General features: G+C 40.6%; 1 protein-coding gene across 1 annotated transcript in view; it reads left to right on the forward strand.

The window, feature by feature from the left end:
• Positions 1-23,452, forward strand: part of LOC126458188 (ryanodine receptor) — a 740,760-nt gene that overhangs the window by 658,993 nt on the left and 58,315 nt on the right. The window contains exons 87-91 of the mRNA XM_050095064.1: positions 2,159-2,238; positions 3,838-3,999; positions 4,581-4,737; positions 4,924-5,123; positions 11,378-11,581. Coding sequence (XP_049951021.1) covers positions 2,159-2,238; positions 3,838-3,999; positions 4,581-4,737; positions 4,924-5,123; positions 11,378-11,581 — 803 coding nt within the window. The remainder of the gene's footprint in view (positions 1-2,158; positions 2,239-3,837; positions 4,000-4,580; positions 4,738-4,923; positions 5,124-11,377; positions 11,582-23,452) is intronic.

Genomic DNA, 23,452 nt, shown 5'->3' on the forward strand with positions numbered 1-23,452 from the left:
AATGAAACTAGTGCAGAAACTTAATTCAGCTTGTTTTGCTCTTAGAGTTACTGCAAATGTTTGTACTGCAGAGGGTGCCAGGATGGCATATTTTGGGTATTTTCAGTCTCTTGCAACACAAGAAATAATATTTTGGGGTTTCACCACTTGCCATCTAAAACAAATCTTTCTGTTACAGAAGAGGGCTATCTGAATAATAACACACAGTCATCCACAGACACAATGCAAACCCTTATTCAACAAGCTTAAAGTACTAACAATACCTTCCTTATATATATGCAGATGTGTTTCATTTGTTAGGGCCCACCTTGCAGATTTTCAGACAAATGCCAACTTGCATAACTACAATACTCAAAATAGTGCAGCACTCCATACTCAGCAAACAAAAAGAAAACACACACACACACACACACACACACACAAAGCCATGTGAGTCATATGGGTACAAAACTCTACAACATACTGCCAGCCAACATCAGAAAGCTAGAAGAAAAAAAACAGATTTAAAGTAGAATTTAAAGAATTTCTACTTGAACAATGTTTTTGCTCAGTAAATGACTATTTAGGCCAATAAATAATTCTGAAATGTTTATATTAAGGCAAAACTGAAAACACTGTCTTTCATCCCCTGAAGTTTCTGTTAATTTTTTAAATCTGATGGACAGCTGTTGAGTGTGGTAAAATCTTTACTGAATTATTCTAGTGAATATAAGGGCTTCCTATTTAGGGAAGACAAAAGTAAAGCCTTAGGGCAAACAGACCATGCAGTTACAATACTGTTAGTATACATGTATAAAAAGGTTTATTACTGTGTCTTGTATGACCAAGTATTATTTCTTGTACATTTTTTGTACAATTTTGTATGTATTATTCTTTGTACTACTTAATGTAAAATTTTTTATGTACCTTTTGCACAGATTGTTTCCCATAAATTTACATGTACTTTAGGACAACATTCATACAATATTTATTGTCTACAGATGGATAAATAAATAAATAAATAAAAATAAATATATGTTGTCCGTAATGAAACCCCACAGGAAGAAGTCACAGGGCATCACATCTGGTTGACCTGCCAGCCTGCTGAGAAGTGCTATGTCGCTGGCTGTTTGACAACCAATCCAACGGCTTGATAGTGCTTTATTCAGATATTCACCCACTTGGCGATTCCAGTGAGCGGGTACCTCATCTTATTGAAAAATGAAGTTGTCCTCATTCAGCCTTCGAAACATTCAGTTTTGTAACATAACAAAAATCTGCTGACCATTAACCATGTTTCCATCAAAGAAGAATGGGCCATTAACAGATGAATGGGATATCACACAAAACATGTTGACTTTGGTTGAATCTTGTCCATGTTCAGTGTGTGTTCTGTAGGCCCCAAATTTGAACATTGTGTTTGTTTGCTTTCTCACTAAGGTGAAAGTTGCTTCATCACTGAACCTATTGTGTGAAAGTGTTATCACTGTCAGTAGCATTCTGAAGCTTATCAGAAAATGACACGTTTGTGTTTGACGTCGTGACGTAGAGCCTGTAACAGTTGTTACTTGTATGGCTTCATAACCAACCAACATCTCAAAACATGCCAAATTGTTGTTATAGGCAGTTATAACTCCCAACTGGCATACGGGTTGATTTTGTAGGACTACATTGAAAAGTAGTTTGAATTCACGTGACATTTTCTTTGGAAACACGAGAATGACGAGGAGTCTTTCCTTTGCAAACATATATTGTATCTACAAAATGTCGATACCATCTGTGAATGCTCCAGCCATTTAGAGGATCACTTTTGTACCTCAGCCTGAAACATCTTTGCCCTATAATCATGGAATTACAGTTTGCAAACTTGAGAACACAAAAAGATTTCTGCTGCGGAGTAGCCATTTTGCATCATGTGTAGGTAATCAGTCAAACAGAAAATGACTGACGCCTAGCAGCAATGAATATAAACTAGACAATGTATTTGTCCCTCCAATAACCAAGCCATGTCTCAGCAATTGATAGTTTTGACAACATAGTACTTTGTAACAAGTATATTCTTTTTTGAAACACCATTTATATTGAGCCTGAATAGTTTATTTCTCTTTTTGTTGTCTCTGTGTTTTAAGGAAGTTAAGTACCATGTTCTTTGTACTAAAACTGCTTGTTGATGTTACAGGAAATTGATATCAATCATGATGGATGGGTTACTCCAAGGGAATTCAGGGAGAAAATGGAACAGCAGAAGAGCTACACCATGTAAGTAAATCATACAAAATTTTCTTGGTATTCCATTGTACCAATAGTTGCATTTATACCAGTAATCTCAATAATCATAACTGCATTTATGCGAATAATTGCATTTATCAAATATTGTTCGAACTTTTATACTGCAAGACATGAGTTGGAGTGACAGCATACTATCAGTCTTTTTTCCATGTTTATCTACATATCTGATTTCGTTTTTTTTAATGCTGACAGATCCCCTGCACTAATTATCTTATGATAAGCAGTTCTTGCTACTGTGTTATCCCAGGAGTGTAAAAATAATATTACTGTTGTATATAAATTGTAAGGAAATTTCTGGCAGAATGTAAATAATTTAGGGGTAATGAAGACCACATACTGAATAGCAGACATTTGAGTCGTCAACAGGCGAAGGAAAACTTTGTTAGCTTTCGGAAGATTGGAAGAAATCCTCAGAAGGGCATGTGCGCGCGTGCACACACACACACACACACACACACACACACACACACACACACACACACACACACACACACATTTTTCATGACATGACTGGGATTGATGGATGGGTACACTGAGTGACACATGGTGGAAGAAGGAAGTAGCAGGAGGAGAGGGGACTGAAACAGATGGTAAGAAATCGATGAGCTAGGATGAGCCTCCTTCTAGGTACAGGAGAAGGAGTAAAGGCAGGTGGGGGAGAGGGTCTAGCAGATGCTGAGGCCACGGAGGTTCCAGGAATGATGCACCCTGCACAGTTTAGAAAGGTTGTTACATCAACATTGACAGAGAGTCAGTTTTGCACTAAGTGGCTCATTTCTTCAGGAGAACCATCTTCTGCTGTAACATATATGCCTCTCAAGTGGCAGTATTGCACAAAAACCTAATTTGCCACATTCCTTTCTGGAAAAAAATAGGCAGCATGTCATCACATTCATTCTAAACAATGCCAAAGACATAGGCACTGGCAGGAAACTTTATCTTGCTTCCATCAAACAGCAGGAATATCCTTAAGATTGTAGTGTAGCCAAATTTTTTTCCTATGATTTCTCAGCATCCACAGTGAGATTATTCTCATTTTTAAAAAAACACCTGAGATGGTTTGGTGTCTCATTCTCAAGGGCCATCAGCAGGAAGTTGCAACTCTCTTATTTAGGTGAACCTTCCAAAAGCAGTCTCTGCACTTTTAGTAGCCTATGATGTGTATGCCATGACTTCCCAACAATTCTCAGAATAGTTCTCTCACTCATGTTCAAAATCAAACATAATTTTTTTGACTGAGGTCCAGGATCTTTTGAAATCAATTTTTTTGTTTTATCATTGATTCTGTGGTCCCGTAAATTTTTCAAGTGCATAAATAAAATTCCTTAGAGTGCAGTAAACTGTTGATTTTGCGTAACTGGAATAGTTCATAGTTTCACATATTTTTCAGGTAATGTTGACTTCATGAAATCGTCATGTTTTGGCTAAGCTCTGAGCTTATTTGAATTGGCCTGATAAGGTTCTGTTTACATCTGTTTAGCTAATTAGTTACTTAACTATATGACAAAAATTTTATACCTATTTCCCACCGAATGAAAACAAATATGATATGACATGATTTTGTTATAGTGAGGAGATTAACTTCTTGTTAATGTGCTGTGATACAAATCATGATGGGAAAATAGACTACGTTGAATTCACTGAAAGATTTCACAACCCTGCAAAAGAAATCGGCTTTAACCTGGCTGTGCTCCTAACCAACTTGTCAGAGCATATGCCCAATGAGCCAAGGTATGTATGTTACTTAAGTCTGTTTAATTTATTTATTGTAGATTCTAAAATAAAAATGCTTCTGATAAAATTACTTGTTATCTAACAATGGAAATCCAGGATGTGTGTGTGTGTCCATCTAAGGGAAGATAGGGGTTCCCTAGTATAGAAGCTAGGAATAAGAATAGAATGTCAGAAACTAGTGAGATTATCTATTTGGTTGCAAGAATACTTGTGTATGGTCCACCATTCATTTGCACATGCATGCTTGGCATCGTCACATTTTTTTCTTTCTTGTTTGCATTCTCTAATTTCCATTTGTAAATCACATATTGACATTAACTGTTTATGTTTACAGTGGCTAGAAATATAAAATATTATGTGTTCTATTTGAGACACCCTGTATCATAAATGACTATTGCAGTCTGAAAATAACTGTGCCTAAAATTATGATGCTGGGTGCAAACAGGAATACAAGTTGGCTGCAGCCACAATTGTTCACTCATCATAGTTATCTGTTTCATAGCTTCTATGTCCTTTTGTAACATGTGACAGTTAAAAGTATTTGTTCTTAACTTGTTCTTTTGCTATCCACCTTTAAGGTTGGCACGTTTTCTGGAAACAGCTGGAAGTGTATTGAATTACTTTGAACCGTATCTTGGACGCATAGAGATATTGGGTGGCAGCAAGAGAATTGAAAGAGTTTACTTTGAAATAAAGGAGTCAAATATTGAACAGTGGGAGAAACCGCAAATTAAGGTTGTTATTTTATATATATGATTAAAATATTATCTGAGATCTAGTATGTATCTCCATGTAAAATATAACTATGCTGAAAGCTCTCATGTGTTCATTAGTTGCAAGAGATACTAAAGAGATACTTTTTAGGTGTGTTAAATTAATAATTTACCGATCTCTTAATCCTGCTTCTGTTTAATTCCACAGGAGTCAAAGAGGGCATTCTTTTACTCAATTGTCACTGAGGGTGGTGACAAAGAAAAGCTTGAAGCCTTTGTGAACTTCTGTGAAGATGCCATCTTTGAAATGACTCATGCAAGTGGTTTAATGGCAAGTGAGGAAAGCTCTACAATTGGAAAGGCAAGGGAAGCATCATACAGTTACATGACAGAAGAAGATGAAGAGCGGTAAGTACCCTGTCGGTCTACGAAATAGTATTCGATTGATCTGCATTTTCTCAATGTTAATTTTGGTTTTATGTAGTTCTGAGAACATCAAATTTACTTATACTCTGTCTCTATGTGTGTATAACATCTCTCTTTGTTATAACTTCAAGTTGAACAAATATATTTCAAGGAAGATGCAATACATGAAAGTCACAGATCAAGTAAACAGAGTAAGACATGTGTACACTTTAACAGTCAAATCATAACTGAGTCCAAGTCTAGCAGCCACTGGCTGGCTGGCCACTTAGGTGGTGCTGCTGCTGCATGGTTGGCAGACAGCGCCGCAGGTAAAGGACGCGTGTAACTGCGCGGCGGCACTTTGAAAGATCGGTGAGTCACAACACTTTTCCCCCCTTTGAAGTGTTTGCACAGGTCTTGATGGAAGTGGCCTGTAGATTGCTAACGTCCATAGGTGTTGTTTGACTGGCCGTAAAGTCTCGAGGAGGAGGCTTCCCGTACGGATGGAAGTGTCCCCGATGATAATGGGTCGAGATGACAGGAGATGTGGGGGTCAAATCTGCTGGGGCCCCGTGCACCAATCTGCTGGTTGCGGCAAGTCCGGTTGTTATAACAGGAGACATGGGCGATGTGTCCGCGTCTGTAGGAGAAGGAGGTGAGTAGAGTTGCTCCGACAGATGATGGTCATCTGGTTCCTGCATGGGCACGTCTCCTGGTGGCGTCAGTCCTTGTGCTGGCACCGATATGATGGTGAGAGGACTGCATTGTGAGTAATGAGAGGTTCCGGTATCCCGAGCGTCAGGTAGAGCCGAAGGTGGTGTAGCGGCATCCGGAATAGGCATTGCCGGCACACGAGGCCGAAGCTGGTCCAAATGACGCACTGCAACACCCATGTCCATCTGGATTTCATACAGGCATTGGCCACAGTGTCGTAAGATGCAGCCAGGACTCCATTTTGGCCTCCTGCCATATCCCCTTACCCATACAAGGTCGTCGGTGGTGAACCGGCCAAGTGCAGGCACCCGCAGCCATGAGGTGGAAGGCCGCAGAAGATGAAGTAGCATGCGGGGCTGTCGGCAATGTAAGAGCTCAGCTGGGCTGTGGTCGCCCATGGGGGTGAAATGGTAAGAAGCCAGAAATTGGAGAAGTGCATCATCAGCAGAAGAAGTCAGGAGTTTCCTCATCTGAGCCTTAAATGTGCGGACCAGTCGTTCAGCCTCACCATTTGTCTGTGGATGGAACGGAGGGGCCATGACATGCATGACACCATGACGGGCACAAAAATCTGCAAAATCGGAAGAGGCAAATTGCGGACCATTATCAGTAACAAGAGTAGAGGGAAGGCCTTCCAAAGAGAAAATGTGAGCTAGAGCATTGGTGGTTGCCGCAGTGGTAGGCGACGTGCAACGGACAATGAAAGGAAAGTTAGCGTAGATGTCAATAATGAGAAGCCAATAAGCACCTAAAAAAGGTCCCACGAAGTCAGCATGAATACGCTCCCAGGGCTTCTCAGGCGAAGGCCACGGTGACAAAGATGACTTTGGGACGGTGGCCTGTGACGCACAAGGGCCACAGGCAGCGACCATGTATGCGATTTCAGAGTCGATGCCAGGCCAGTACACATGACGGCGCGCCAGAGATTTTGTGCAAGAGACACCCCAGTGCCCTTGGTGAAGGAGGCGCAAGACCGAAGCACGCAAAGACGCAGGTACCACAACACGCAGCGAAGCTTTTTCATTGGAAAGGAGGATAACACCATCCCTAGCCGTGAGGCGGTAACGCAAAGCATAGTAGTTCCACAACGGATCAGAAGCCTTAGTGGACGGACGATCTGGCCAACCCTTCTGAATACAGCATAAAGCCCAGGAGAGGGTAGGGTCAGAACCCATAGCAGCCACCAGCCGCTCCCCGATGATGGGGAACCCGTCCACAACCCACTGCTCGGCAACATTCGGGTGGAAACACAAAATTTCGTCCCTATCGAATGCGAGATCAGGACCCATGGGAAGGCGAGACAGTGCATCAGCATTTGCATGTTGAGCCATCGGCCGGAAATGAATCTCATAATTGAAACGAGACAAGTAAAGAGCCCAACGCTGGAGGCAGTGTGCAGCCTTGTCGGGAAGTGACGTTGATGGACGAAACAAGGAAACAAGTGGTTTGTGATCCATAACAAGATGAAATTTGGATCCATAGAGAAAAACACCAAACCTATGAAGAGCATAAATAATGGCCAAAGCTTCTTTTTCAATTTGAGAATACTTTTGTTGGGCATCCATGAGCGTTTTGGAGGCATAAGCAATGGGTTGTTCAGAACCATCAGAAAAATGGTATGTAAGGACTGCACCAATGCTGTATTGAGAGGTGTCCGTGGCAAGAACAAGATGTTGGCCAGGTCGATAAGTAGCCAGGCACAGGGCCTGTTTCAGCATAGTCTTCAATTTTTGGAAAGCCACATCGCATGACACGGACCAGTGGAAAGGCACGTTTTTATGCAACAGGAAATGCAACAGCTGAGCCATGAAGCAGCAGACGGTAAACTTGTGATAGTATGCTATTTTCCCCAAGAAGGTGTGCAGTTCCTTAACAGATGTAGGGCGAGGAAGGGCATCAATCACAGCGACAGTGTGCTGAAGCGGACGAATACCATCCCGAGCGAGTTGAAAGTACATGATAGATGCCTGAAAAAATTTTGATTTCTGAAGATAACGCTTTAGACCGGCAGTCTGTAAGACATGAAAAAGTGTGCAGAGATTTTGAAGATGTTCGTCAGTGGTGGAGCCAGTGACAACAATGTCATCCTGGTAATTTACACACCCAGGGACAGTGAGCAATAATTGTTCCAAGAATCGCTGAAAGAGAGCAGGGGCACTAGCAACCCTGAATGGCAATCGCCGGTATTGATAGAGGCCAAAAGGCATGTTAAGGACCAGAAACTGCCGGGAAGCAGCGTCGAGAGGAAGTTGATGATAAGCTTCTGACAGGTCAGGTTTAGAAAAATACTGGCCTCCAGCAAGTTTAGTGAACAATTCTTCAGGTTGAGGCATAGGGTAAGTGTCGATAAGGCCTTGAGCATTTACAGTGGCTTTGAAATCGCCACAGAGACAAATATCACCATTTGGCTTAGCAACAACAATGACAGGAGAGGACCACTCACTGGAAGTGACAGGAAGCAAGACCAGCTCCCATTTGACCTGATCGCAGAAGGCCACAGGAATGGGCTGAGCCCGAAAAAACTTAGGCCGAGCAGTGGGTTCAGCATGATATGAGCTTCAAAGTCATTTGCATGGCCTAACCCAGGAGAAAAAAAGGATGAAAATGTCATCGACAAGGAATCCAATCAAGCAGAAGGAATAGCATCAGAGACGATATTGACAGAGTCATTTATGGAGAACCCAAAAACGTGAAAGGCATCAAAACCAAAAAGATTCTCTGCCTTACTATGGTCGACCACAAATATGGGACACAGTGCAAACAACAGATTTGTAAGATACCTCAGCATCAAATTGTCCCAAGAGAGAAATCTCGACCAAGTATTTGGACAGTGAGGAATAACTTCCCTGAAACGGAAGAAGTAAAATTGACAGACAACACAGAATCAGAATCAGCATCATGTTCATGAACACCATGTATGCGGTCAGATTTGCAAACGGATGATACATGACCCTTTTTTTTTTTTTGCATTTGTGACACACGGCCCAACGTTGTGGACAATCTTCTCGTGAATGTTTCGTAAAACTCCGCAGACATGAAGGAAGTTGCTGTGGGTTTTGCTGCAGTTTCTTAGAGGTTTGTTTACGGTTAGGCCGAGGCTGCACTTGGGAGCGTACTGCGGTACTGTGGCCATGTCGGTCGGCGGGGACACACCACATGCTTCGTCAACATCGCACAGAGGTAGTATTTCCCCGACGTCGCCGCATGCCTCTATTTGCGCTCCATCGCCGCATGCCTCTATTTGCGCTCCAGCGGCGTGAGAAATTTCAAAAGACTGAGCGATGGATAGGACTTCATCTAGAGTCAGATTTGCCAACTGAAGGGCACGTTGCCTAACTTCTTTGTCGGGCGCTGATCGGATAATAGCATCCCGTACCATGGAATCGGTGTAGGATTCTTTGTGAACTTTAGTAACAAATTGACACTTTCTGCTGAGACCATGAAGTTCAGCAGCCCAAGCATGATAGAATTGATTTGGTTGTTTTTGTCAACGATAAAAGGCAACACGAGAGGCTACCACATGTGTTTGCTTTTGAAAATAGACGGACGGAAGTGAGCACATTTCAGCAAAGGACAAAGATGCAGGATCTTTCAAAGGAGCCAATTGCGACAACAACCAATATATTTGAGGTGAAATCCATGAAAGGGACAGAGACTTACATGTTTGTTCATCCGCGACATGAAATGCCAAGAAGTGCTGTCGAAGACATTTTTCGTAATCAGACCAGTCTTCCGCCATCTCGTCGTAAGGAGGAAAGGGAGGTAGAGACAACGATGAGAGACGCCCCGCATTTGATGCCGTGACGAAATCACGAATCACATTTGTGAGAAGAGTTTACTGTTCTATGAGACCTTTCAATAGTTGCTCTAAAGTAGCCATGGAAACATGTGGGTCAACGATGGAAAAGAAAAATCACTACCTCATCGCCAATTGTTATAACTTCAAGTTGAACAAATATATTTCAAGGAAGACGCAATACATGAAAGTCACAGAGCAAGTAAGCAGAGTAAGACATGTGTACACTTTACCAGTCAAATCATAACTGAGTCTAAGTCTAGCGGCCGCTGGCTGGCTGGCCGCTTAGGTGGCGCTGCTGCTGCATGGCTGGCAGACAGTGCCGCATGTAAAGGATGCGCATAACTGCGCGGCGGCACTTTGAAAGATCAGCAAGTCACAACAGTCTCTAACATTTTTTTACTGTTGTTCAAAACTTTGGCCAGTACTTAATGAATTTGAGGTAATAATTTGAGCTGGTACATGCAACAGTATGAGAGCTACTTGTGGTGCTCATATCTTTGCTTACAAATAATGCAAATATCTTAATCTGTGTGCACATTTGGGAAATACAGTGTTATGTTCACTGCCTGTACATACAGTTTGCATTTTAGTAGCAAGATATGGCTGATATAGCAGAACCAAGCAAGATGGCAGCTAATAAAAGTCACAAACTGAATCACTTTTAGGACCTTTCAAAAGCAGCAGATAAAGACATTCATGGGGCAGATGTCAAAAATCATCTCGAAAAATGAGGAAGAATTTTTCCTTTTGTAAAGATGGACAAATTATGGGTTTATTCTCCCCCCTTAAGTTAAAAACAGTACACACTCTGCTGCGTAATGAAAGATTCATTCTGGAACGATACCCTAGACAGGCTAAGTCATTTGTCCTCAATATGCCTTTATTCCAGTGGTGCTAGTTCATTTTTGTGAAGTTTGAAAAGTAGGGGAGAGAGAGAGGTACTAGTAACAAGTGAAACTATGAGGGCAGATCTCTAGTTGCCCCTAGATAACTCTGTCAATAAGAGCACTGCCTACAAAAGATGAGGTTCCAGATTCAAGCTCCAGTATGGCACTCAATTTTTATCTGCCAGGAGGTTCACAATGTGGAGGTGCGGGTGTTGTTGGGAGCTTCTGAAATATATATAAATAAAACAGAAAGTTTAAAAGGTAAAATATGGCTTATATTCTTCAGTTCAGTATTCAGTAGAGTGTGCACTTGAGTCAGTGAATAAATCACTGGCCAGTCAGGACAGTCATTTGTCGGTCAGTGATGGAACAAAGTCTGAAAAATCATTAGGAGAGGAAAGGGAAAGGAGAGACATCATGCTCACCTGAGACCAGAGAGTACAATGTCTCTTGGCCAATGCCTCTGGCCCTCCACAGCCAGTATGTGATTCCCTTCCCACTAGTCCCATTGGTTGCATAGACATTATACGGGGGAAGCTCACATTCAACAGATTTTAGGAACAGACTGCTTTTATGCTAAGGTGTTGCCTCAACCTGGCATGTAGGCCCTGAATGTTAGCATAAAAGTTTTGGTAGAGAGAATTTAAGTGTTGAAAATTTTTGAATTGACAGTAAAATTTTCCCTCCCTCCCTCTCTCTCTCTCTCTCTCTCTCTCTCTCTCTCTCTCTCTCACACACACACACACACACACACACACACACAAAATCACTCTCTCTGTTTCATCTATGAGATATTCTGAGGGACATATTACTGAATACCTTATGGTGACAATTATTCTTATCTTTTATTATTTCAGGGCTGCAAAAGATCCAATTCGCAGAGGCATCCAAGCTGTAAAAGATGCAGTTTATTTCTCGTTGGCTTTGTTGTCACCTACCAACATCAAGAACAAAATTAATGAGCTTCAACAGATGTCATTTATGGAATTATTTGTTGGATTCTTTAAGCTCATTTTCTATGTTTTCTACTATTCAGGATTTGGAGTCTCTGTGGTGATCAAGTAAGCAAATTTTTTTCACCTTATGTTAATGTGCAGATGAGCCAGTGCAGTTATTGCCATATAGATAATTTTAATATTGCCATTTCTTGATAAGAAAGTAAGTTTGATTAGGTTTACTTTCAGTACTAATTATAAATTTTCTGTTCCATTCTCAATCTTCCAGTATCAAAATTTCCTGAAAATAGTTTCGTGCTATTGTCATTTGTTTGTTTAGGTCTGCTTTTAGTACTAATTATAAATTTTCAGTTCCACTCTCATCCTTCCAGTGCCAACATAGTGCATTATTTCCGCTGTTATTGAATTTTCTCACAGGGCACTTATTCAGATGATTAATTTACCATTTTATTTAGAAATTTATTGCTATATTATTGCTGTTATGCATCATTATAATCTTTAGTAATACACTCTGTTTTTATTCTATTTATCTTGCTTTCAATACTGTTGTATTATTCTAGCTCTGTTTAGTGAATTCCTTCTCCTGCTTCCAGTCAGCTGTTCAAAGACTGGCTGGCCTTACCCACAATCCCCCCACCGCTCTCCCTGAAGAGACCTACCACTCTCCCCTTCTGGGAACCCTGTTCTCTCCTACCTCCTCTACTTCTCCAGAGTGGTGCTCTGGAATGCACTCCACCCTCATTGGCCCAGTGTTGCCAACATCCACAAGTGGCATCGTTGCAAACTTCACACCCAAACAGATTAAGCTACATATTGCACACGCAAATGTCCAGTCTCTGCCAGCTCAGCTTGACGAGTTTTTTATATATTTCATGACACAGAAATCCACGTAATACTTCTGTCAGAGACCTGGCTCAAACCAAGTATTCCCACAAGCTCAATAAATCTAGATGGCTACATCTTTCTAAGACATGCCAGATGTCACCGATGAGGGGGTGGAGTATAGTGTACATACACTCTGATTTATCTCCAAAAATGCAACACAAATCCAACAGTAATGAAGATAAACAAGTTGAGTATATTTTCAGAGAGATCAAATCCCTTATCAGAAAGTGTCTGATATGTGTCCTCTTCAAACCTCCTAAAGTAGGTGGGTTTGCCTGCTTCAAAACTGCTCTTTCAAGTCTCAAATCAATATACGAACATACAATTATAGAGGGTTTTCTACACAGTAGTCCATCTAGAGTGAAATTTAAGCAGATGCTTTCTTCTTCAAATGTGTCACTACTTCATCTTGCCGCTACCCATCAAGTGAACAATAGTCACACTCTCATAGATATATTTGCAACAAAATCCACAAACAAAGTCATTTGTACTTCCCAAATATCTGCACTCGGCATATTCATCCGTGACATAATTTTCATGACATACTCACTAGAATTTCCCAGAAAGGAATTACAGCTGACTACATACCAAGACTTCAAGCACATTAATTTATCTGAACTTGCAACTGAGGTACATCTACATCTACATACATAGTCCGCAAGCCACTGTATGGTGCATGATGGAGGTTACCCTGTACCACTACTAATCAGTTCCTTACCTGTTCCTCTCACAAACAGAAGAGGGAAAAACAACTGTCTATATGTCTCTGTATGAGGCCTGATTTCTCATACCTTATCTTCTGGTCCTTACACAAAATCTATGTTGATGGCAGTAGAATCATTCTACAGTCAGCTACATAAATAGCTTGTGGGACATTCTATTCTTACTCAACTATATGAGAAATAAGCCCCGTTAAAAACCAGGAAAGTAAAAAGGAAACCTGCACCTTGGCTAATGGGAGAACTAAAACAGTTCATGAATCTCAGAGACACTGCACATCGGTCGTTCAAACATACGGACCTGAAAATTATATTACTTACAAGCAGAAGCAGAAAAAAGTCAATTGAGCTGTGAGAAATTTAAAACTCAGGTATACCCATACATTAACCAACAACAGAAAAATACCAGCTGTCCTGTGGCTTTGGCATAGGCAAAGTAAAAGCTGCAGCTGATCCCATTGTCCCAGCCGTGAACTAAACTGGTACTTCACATTACCTACAATGACAATTGAACCACAAACAAAACAGAGACTCATTGATTACTTTATAAGGATAAATGACTGTAGCCACAAAAATTCTGTCTAAAGCATGTTACTTGCAACAATGTCAAAAACGTCATTGTGCTTATAAACCAGCATCTACTGAGCCCATTGGTTTAACAGTCCAAATTGTGAAGCTTATTATTGACCCACTACTATCCACTATAACAGATATCTTCAACCACTCCTTAACCATAAGTGCTTTCCTTGAGGCCTGGAAACAGGGACTAGTTAAGCTATTACCCAAAAAGGGAATTACCACAGAACCCTCTGATTACTGACCTATTCGCATTCTTCCTACACAGTCCAAGGCCTTAGAACGTGCAGTCCATAACCAGTCAACAAACTACCTAACTACAAACAAACTGGTAAATAAATACCTGTCAGGCTTCTGTAAATATCACAGCACAACATCTGCCTTAATAAAGGTAACAAATGACCTGAAGATTGCCATGGATTCACAAGAGGCAATTATTATATGCTTCTTGTGTTAGGCGTCAGCAAAGGCTTTGACAACGTTGATTATGACATTTTACTTGCCAAACTTAACAGCCTAAATTTCTTGCCAAGTGCAGTGCAATGATTTCACTCGTATGTGACATCTCACCAGCAGTGCATCATTTCCGGCACCATAAAGTCATAATGGAGGCAGGTAGTATCAGAGGTCCCCCAGGGTTTAGTATTAGGTCCTATATTCTTTTCATTGCATGTAAGGGACATGTTGTATCTAAGTGCAAAATCTATAAACTTAAAGACAGCTATTGAGAATCTCAGTACTGACCTATGTGCACTATCAAAATGGGCACAGGGTATTGGGTTAATGCTCAACCTATCTAAAACCCAAGCAGTACTGGTTGGTCATTGCAGGGTCATTAGCCCGAACTATTGGGAATTCCTACCATCTTTTACCCTCAATGGGATGAATATCAACATTTTGCCTTCAGCAAAGGGTCTAGGATTAATAATAGATGAAAATCTAAGTCATACTGAACATGTACCTGTAATATGAAAGAAGACATCAGCATCTCTCCATACCCTACAAAAAATATAAATAGCTCTTCCTTCTTAACTTGAAAAAGAAACTTGGACAAAACCTTATACTTCCAGTTATTGATTACAGAGATGTTATCCTGCAAGGCCTTCCTCAGGAAAGCTCACAGCACCTAAAACTGTTTATGAAGACCTGTGTTCATTATATCCGTGATGTTTGACGCTTTGATTACATTTTACAATCATATGCAGAGCTATTCTGGCTGCGTACAAACAAGTGCAGAGGTTTCCATCTTCTCTACTGGCTTATTAATGAGCTCTTTCCCTCATATTTCTCCTCAACTTTAGCTCTCTTGTGTGAACAACATAGTAGAACCACCCATTCCCATCAGACCAAAATCGTTTCTGTCCCACTCCATCATTCAGCCACCTTCACAGAGTCCTTGTTGGTAGCAGGAACCTGACTCTGGAATAACCTCCCACAGGGTATTAGAGAACTAAATAACATCTGCAGTTTCAGAAGACAGGTAATGACATATGTACTAATGCAGCAATAAGATTACCATTGTTCCTGTACACACTTGTTGTTACCCTTATACATCCATCTTTCCATCTGATCTCACTCATTTCCCAGTATCCTTAGCTGGTGTAGTCTTCTTAACTTTCTTTTTCCCAGAACTCACTATACCAGAAAACAACTATTTTATAGACCTATAATAATATCTGCCAATATTATTATTATTTTTATTATTAATGTCATATTATTATTATTATTGTCAATATTATTACTACTACTATTATCATTGTTATTGGCTGCAGCTGCAGTAGTACTAGTAATGCCAGTATTAACTTTGTTAGTTCATAGTCAAAATAATTTACTCACACTGCCACTTCAGACACTCAAATCATTTTAATACTAGTTGTCATATTAAAGTTGTTATTCCTTAGATAACTATTATATAATAGTCACTATATTTGTGAGACCCCGGCCCGTTATAAGAGAGGCCATGATGGTCCTTATTAGATCGGGACAGTAAGTAGGAGGTTGTATTTACATACAGAATTAACCTCCAGATATATATACAGTACTAATTGTACAGTGGCATCAATGAAGTGTCGTAGCAGCAAGATAATGATTTAATTACAATGATTTATGTCCAGATAAGCACAAGCAGTATGTTGCTGTTTTCTTATGGGATTATTGCAGAGGTTGTAATGAATTTGAAACAGACTCTTTAAGGAGAATAATAACTGTTTCCTTACCACAATTCTGTAATGAAATAGACATTTTTGTCTCTCTCATACCTACAAATCAGAGCCACTTCTGTTTATTGCACTGAACACAATAGATTTCTTTCTTTGTTCTGAACTATTTCGTCATTTCTACATTTTTTCTTTCTTTATTACTATAAATGTTATTTAAATATTATGCACAGAAGACACATCTAGATAACTTACTAAACATTATTCTACAAGGCTGCAGTAACATAATCCATGCAGTACAGTTTTTAATTATGCAGTCAGCAATAAAATATACAGATTTCCTTCTTCAATAAGTAAAATATTTTTTGACAAATTCTGCAGCAGAATAATAGGTTATAAAGCAATCTCTTCAGTGAATCAAGCTACATATTAAGAATATAAATACATTTTAATTTACTAATTTGTATTTACATGTGATGTGGTGTCAGAGGACTAATTTTGAAACTCTGTGCATTGCAACTAAAAGTTTTCTCTTTGTCTTATACTGTAAATGGAAATTTTCATATAGGTAATGTACCATATTTACCCAGTTATGAGATGATCTTTTTCCCAAATTCTCATTCAAAAATGCAGGGTTGTCTTAACATTCACAGATTAAACTATTATTGCTGAGGTCAATGTTTTATTTTTTGTAATAGATTAATATGAAAGCTGGCAATTGAAGCCATGTGCCGATTTAATTATAAGACTTCAGAAGAGTGGGAGGGAGAACAGTGGCATCAACTTTGTTGAGCTGTAGGATGAATGTGAGGAAGGGAGCGGGGAGTGGGCAGTGTGTTTCGTTGTGCAGTCAACTATGGGAATATACTCCACTTAGCTTGGCGTTTTGTGAACATTTACCATGTCCAAACTGCAGTTAGGTGCCAGTAGTTTACTTGTGTGTTCCATACAGCAATGTTACCAATGCTTGCCGTGAGCTGTGATGGGAATGAAATGGGGTATCTCAAGTGCTGGTACTATCCAGCCATGAGAGAGCAGTGGGCAGATGACATGTTGTATGCTAGAGACAAAGAAATATTTCCACATTTTCATGTCAATATAAATTCAAAATCCACCTTGAGTTAAAAAAGTTGTGTTTTCGGGTCCCACCATAGCGACAACATTGGAACTCAAAACTTATTTGGATGAGACAGCCTAATATGTGTGCCAACCAAGACTATAAATTTCACTGCTGCGCAGGTATAGAAACACTCTGCCCCTCTTTTCACCTGTCATTTATTAGGTGAAACTATCGTCCCACTGGCTATGCACAATGTGGTATCAGTGATGGTGGTGATGATTAAAAATAGTGATATGACTGATGATTGTCTTAGTTTTGATTGAATTTGATTTGAACCAGGAGATAAAAACAACAGTGGTCTTAGCCCACTATTGCTCACACCAAAACAGGGTTTATTGTGCGATTTCATTCCCTGTGGTTTTAGTAAAGCCAACCAGTACCCTTAAAGAGTATTAGGTGGGCCTTTATTACTTCTCTATCAGACACAATTTCTTTAGAACTTGATGAGCCGAATATTCCATGTCTTATGATTTCCAACACTTCACACTGGAAGATTAGATGTGGTGTAGTTTCATTACCCTCAACACACAGCCTAGACATAGGGACTTCTTTCTGTACACGCAACATGTGCAGGCATTTCTGAAAGTTCCCATTTCCTGTCATTAGTACTACCATGACTTTAGTCTGTCTCCTATTCAAGCCCAGGATCACAGAACTTTTCTTAAAACATGGCTTTGGCATCATTAGCTTGCCATATTTTTGTTTTTAGTTCACAGTCCAGCATTATACATGTTGCCATCTGATCCAGTTTCATGCTTTTGATTTAACCATCACCAACCGGTTTACTCTGTTGCTTTGTGGCATTCTGCACCACTCTGCAATGATCTTTGATCTCATTGCAGGGCTGATACATGTTTCAAAGCTGCTTGGGTGTCTGAATAAGTGTAGACACTATTATATAGTCAGCCAGCATTTTCCTGACCATTCTTATATTTACCGCATTCCCTATGTTGGTGTGGGAGTCACAATATCCTAAAGATATCCATATTATGAACAGGAAGGTTTCCACTCACCATATAGCAGAGAGGCTGAGTCACAGATAGGCATAACAAAAATACTGTCACAAATGAAGCTTTTGGCCATTAAGGCCTTTGTCAACAACAGACAGACAGACAGACACACAGAGAGAGACAGACACACACACACACACACACACACACACACACACACACAAATGCAACTCATATACATGACTGCAGTCTCAGGCAACTGAAACCACACTGCGAGCAGCAGCACCAGCTAAAGGTATCCAGTTATTTCTAGTTTTTAGTCTGTATGCCCCTGCCGCTGCCTCCATTTTAACCCACAGATGTAATGGGAGCCTGTCCAGCGTGGTCTCTGTCATAACAGATTCTGGCTCTTATGGCAAAGCAGTCCAGTCTCTGCACCTTGCCAAGCTCCTTATCAGTCACCTTCTGTTCTTCTTTGTTCCATCATACTGTAGTCCCATGACTTATCATACATCTTATTCCAGTGGTCAATATCCAGCACATATCAATTTTGCGCAATGTTCAATGCACACTGTGTCACACTTCTAACACTACTAGTAAATTTGAAGAATGTTAAGTCATCGGCATATCCTTGGAAAAAGTAGCCTCTAGTATTTAGCTCTCCAATGAGTTTACTCACCACTAGGTTCAACAGTAGTGAGGACAGAACTCCTCCTTGCAAACCCACTGTGGTGGTGTTGACCACCATTTCTTCTTTCACAGTTGGTTCTACTTTCCTTCTGCTCAGTGTAGTCTTAATCTGTGTACGTACAGTGGTCACAGTACCACATTCTTCTGCATCTCTAACCATGAATTCTTAATGATGAAAGCCATCTCATATATCCAGGAAGATGCAGAGAGCAGTTTCCTGAAAGTTTAGTGCATTTTCCACTTTCCCGACAAATTGGAGGAGTTCTGTTTCACATGACCTGCCTGGCTGATATGCTTGTTGGTTTACATGTAAAGGAACTTTAGTTAGCCTCCTTTCTCTAATGTGCACATTAACCAGATTTTCTAATGTCTTTGAAAGAGAGGAGGGCAGACTGATTGGTCTCATATCCTTGGTCTTGGTATGATCAATTCTTCCTGGCTTCGAAATGAAAGCAAGTAGTCTTCCAAGTATTAGGAATGATTTCTGCTGCTAGTCTAAACATAAATAGCGTACAGGGAAGTCTATTGAAGTCTCTCATGCTTGTTACAGAAGAGCTGGAAAGACTCCATTTGGCCAGGTGACTTGAATGGTTGAAACATTCCCACTATCCACTGGATATTTTTTTTTTTTTAAATCACTACATTCCCTGGCATATTCTCAGTTCTCCCTTTGATTACCTGTAAACCAGTGCCTCTCAGGGACTGAATCTTGATCCATGTTGTCTGCCAAAGTGCATTGAGGGAAGTGAGTCTTGAGGAGCACATCCAGCCTCTCTTTCATTGTCCTTGTATACTCAGCATCTTCCTTGCTTATAATACCTCCTGGATTAGTTGATATTCTGGTGAGAATTTTGTGAAGTCTAGCACAATTAGCTGTACCTCCAACTTCCTCACATAATACCATCCAGGATGACAGTTTCACTTGATTAATTGGAAGATTGTATTTGACAAGGGCTTCCAAATACTTTGCACATTGTCCTTTCCTTCTTGAAAGGCTTAACAATTTTCTTACCTTCCTCCTTTGCAATTCCAGGCTACTGTTCTACCAAGATACATTCCTGGGTGTGCAGTTCTTGGTGATTTGGGAGTTTCCCAAGGACATAGTTTCCCAAGCAGACAGCACTGTGTCCAACATTTTCTCAAAATCTACAGGATTCCTTGTCAAAGTTCTGACTTCAGATAAGTGTGAGTTGAGGTCTTTCCTATATGAGTCCCAGTCTGTTTTTCTGGGATTCCTGTAGGCCATAGTCTGTTTAACACCCATTTCAACTTCAAACGTAATATACATGTGGTCGAATAAGGATGGCTCCAACACCATATCCCCTTTTTTGATAAAGCTGCCCATTAGAATGAACTTGAATGTTAAATTAATTACTTCTCTCTCTCCTTTTGTTCCTGAATGTATGTTCCCTCCCCCTATTCAGGACATCCAGATTGCTTTTGAGTAAAAATTCAAGAAGGTACTCACCTCTGCTGTTGGTGTCTCTGCTTCCCTATGCTAAGTTGTGGGCATTGGCATCACACCCAACCAGCAGTTGTTCATTCTCTGTGAGCACCTGTTGACCAGTCTCCTCGCTCCCTGGGAAGGAGTACAGCTCTTGTTGGGAAGGAAAGCTAAGGCCAATGCAATTTCCCTCTTGCTTCTGTTTCATCCTAATGGTCACTAAGTTCCAGGAATAAAAGTCTGTCACTGGCATGAATGAAATTCCACCTTTGACTTAAATGCTTATTCTGGAGTTCCTTAGATTTCTAGCATAAAGCAACTTACCTTCAGTTCCTCCAAGGCCAGAAATCCCCCCTTATATAGATAGGGTTCCTGGATCAGGTCCACATTCATCTCCTGTCTTCTCAGAAGATGACCCAGGGTGCCAGTTTCTCCTTTACTGTGATGCAAGTTTATCTGCAACATTTCCAGTCTCCATCTTGCCACCATGGATGCTTCCGATGTCTTTGATAATCTTGACGGTAGCCTGTTCCCATAGTGCCATGGATTTTTCACTGGCTTCCTCTCACCCTCTACACACACACACACACACACACACACACACACACACACACACAAACACAAACACAAGGGTTTGGCTGTCTGGTACAACTGGTGCAACCTTTCAAATGATTACCCTCCAAGCTTTGGAACCTAAATTGATATCTTTGTGGTCTTGACCAGCCGCTTCACCTCCTCCCATAGAGATAACTTGGGCACAATCTTCTTAACTCAATCCACTGTTTTCATCCCTACAAAGACAAAAATAAGAACACTGTTGTCCAGATAGTCTCCCCTGAATTTGTATCCTGGACTTGTGTCTCCCCCCAGTCTTCCTGAAGAAAGCCATTTTACAAGCTCTATCTGCTGTGAGGTGATGTTGTCTGTTGGATATCTCTGTTTTTCCTCCATTTTTTGTTTAGGAAGCAATTCTTTACCTTCCTTTTGTTTCCGATCTTAGATAATTTTTCTCCTCTGAGGCCACACAAGGATTAATCTTGACCAGGTGCAACTTCTCCATATCAATTTCTACATCTTGGACTAGTCTATCAACCGATGCTGTTGCGGAAACAGCTTCCTTCGGTTCCAGCTCCAATGTCTGGATGTCTGAGGTCTCATCATATCCCTCAGTTTTTATTTTTTCTTGTTCTGTGCTCTCCATTTTAGTCCAACTAAAGTGGTGATATATTCAGTCCTCGTGGTGGAAGGCTAAGTACTCAGGGAGGTTGCCTGGTATCCCTGAGATTCCATTAAAGACACATATTCACATATTCCCATGTGCCATACAACCATCAGCATGGATCTCATCATACCTTGGGTTGGGTATCTGGGGACATAGGGTAGGACTAGGGGACTGGGTATGGGAGAGACGGGGTGTTGTGGAACACTCTTTGTCTGGCCCATCCACTGAGGCCTGCCTGGCATGAGAGACCCTGCTGGTAGCTGTGCTACTGGAAATATAGCCCTCAGCTTCTTGCAAACACACAGGTGTCTCCACCTGCCTGGACAGTGCTTCCACGAGGTGGTATCTCCTAAAGAGGGGCTTAGATAGTATGCGAAAAAGGAAGTGAAGATAAAAATTAGTATAAACCACTTTATTACTCCTTGTGTTATCGAAATATAGACAATCAATATATAGAATAAGTTTAGAATAAGTATAATGTTAAATTTTTAGACAGATACTTCATATCCAAAAGATAGTTTGTAATTTTGGTTAATCAGAATATGTTAAAAATAAAATGTTCTCAAGGAGCCTCTTATGGAGTGGCCTTGTACTCTGGTAAATACTGTATTTTGAAATAAAAAAGTAATGTGATGGAACAGTTAGTATTTTTAGGTTTTGATACAGTGTATGTTATGCCACTTTTACTGGAAAACACAGGTTCCTAATAATTTTTCATGGTATGTTACTTGAGTTCCTTCAGAAAACAATATAATTTTAGTAGCTGTATATGAAACCCATGAACCATGGACCTTGCTGTTGGTGGGGAGGCTTGCGTGCCTCAGCGATACAGATAGCCGTACCGTAGGTGCAACCACAACGGAGGGGTATCTGTTGAGAGGCCAGACAAACGTGTGGTTCCTGAAGAGGGGCAGCAGCCTTTTCAGTAGTTGCAAGGGCAACAGTCTGGATGATTGACTGATCTGGCCTTGTAACAATAACCAAAACGGCCTTGCTGTGCTGGTACTGCGAACGGCTGAAAGCAAGGGGAAACTACAGCCGTAATTTTTCCTGAGGGCATGCAGCTTTACTGTATGATTACATGATGATGGCGTCCTCTTGGGTAAAATATTCCGGAGGTAAAACAGTCCCCCATTCGGATCTCCAGGCGGGGACTACTCAAGAGGATGTCATTATCAGGAGAAAGAAAACTGGCGATCTACGGATCGGAGCGTGGAATGTCAGATCCCTTAATCGGGCAGGTAGGTTAGAAAATTTAAAAAGGGAAATGGATAGGTTGAAGTTAGATATAGTGGGAATTAGTGAAGTTCGGTGGCAGGAGGAACAAGACTTCTGGTCAGGTGACTACAGGGTTATAAACACAAAATCAAATAGGGGTAATGCAGGAGTAGGTTTAATAATGAATAGGAAAATAGGAATGCGGGTAAGCTACTACAAACAGCATAGTGAACGCATTATTGTGGCCAAGATAGATACGAAGCCCACGCCTACTACAGTAGTACAAGTTTATATGCCAACTAGCTCTGCAGATGACGAAGAAATTGAAGAAATGTATGATGAAATAAAAGAAATTATTCAGATTGTGAAGGGAGACGAAAATTTAATAGTCATGGGTGACTGGAATTCGAGTGTAGGAAAAGGGAGAGAAGGAAACATAGTAGGTGAAGATGGATTGGGGGACAGAAATGAAAGAGGAAGCCGCCTGGTCGAATTTTGCACAGAGCACAACATAATCATAACTAACACTTGGTTTAAGAACCATGAAAGAAGGTTGTATACATGGAAGAACCCTGGAGATACTAAAAGGTATCAGATAGATTATATAATGGTAAGACAGAGATTTAGGAACCAGGTTTTAAATTGTAAGACATTTCCAGGGGCAGATGTGGACTCTGACCACAATCTATTGGTTATGACCTGTAGATTAAAACTGAAGAAACTGCAAAAAGGTGCGAATTTAAGGAGATGGGACCTGGATAAACTGAAAGAGCCAGAGGTTGTACAGAGATTCAGGGAGAGCATAAGGGAGCAATTGACAGGAATGGGGGAAATAAATACAGTAGAAGAAGAATGGGTAGCTTTGAGGGATGAAGTAGTGAAGGCAGCAGAGGATCAAGTAGGTAAAAAGACGAGGGCTAGTAGAAATCCTTGGGTAACAGAAGAAATATTGAATTTAATTGATGAAAGGAGAAAATATAAAAATGCAGTAAGTGA

Source organism: Schistocerca serialis, chromosome 2 (genome assembly GCF_023864345.2).
Source record: "Schistocerca serialis cubense isolate TAMUIC-IGC-003099 chromosome 2, iqSchSeri2.2, whole genome shotgun sequence".
NCBI classification, from domain to species: domain Eukaryota; kingdom Metazoa; phylum Arthropoda; class Insecta; order Orthoptera; family Acrididae; genus Schistocerca; species Schistocerca serialis.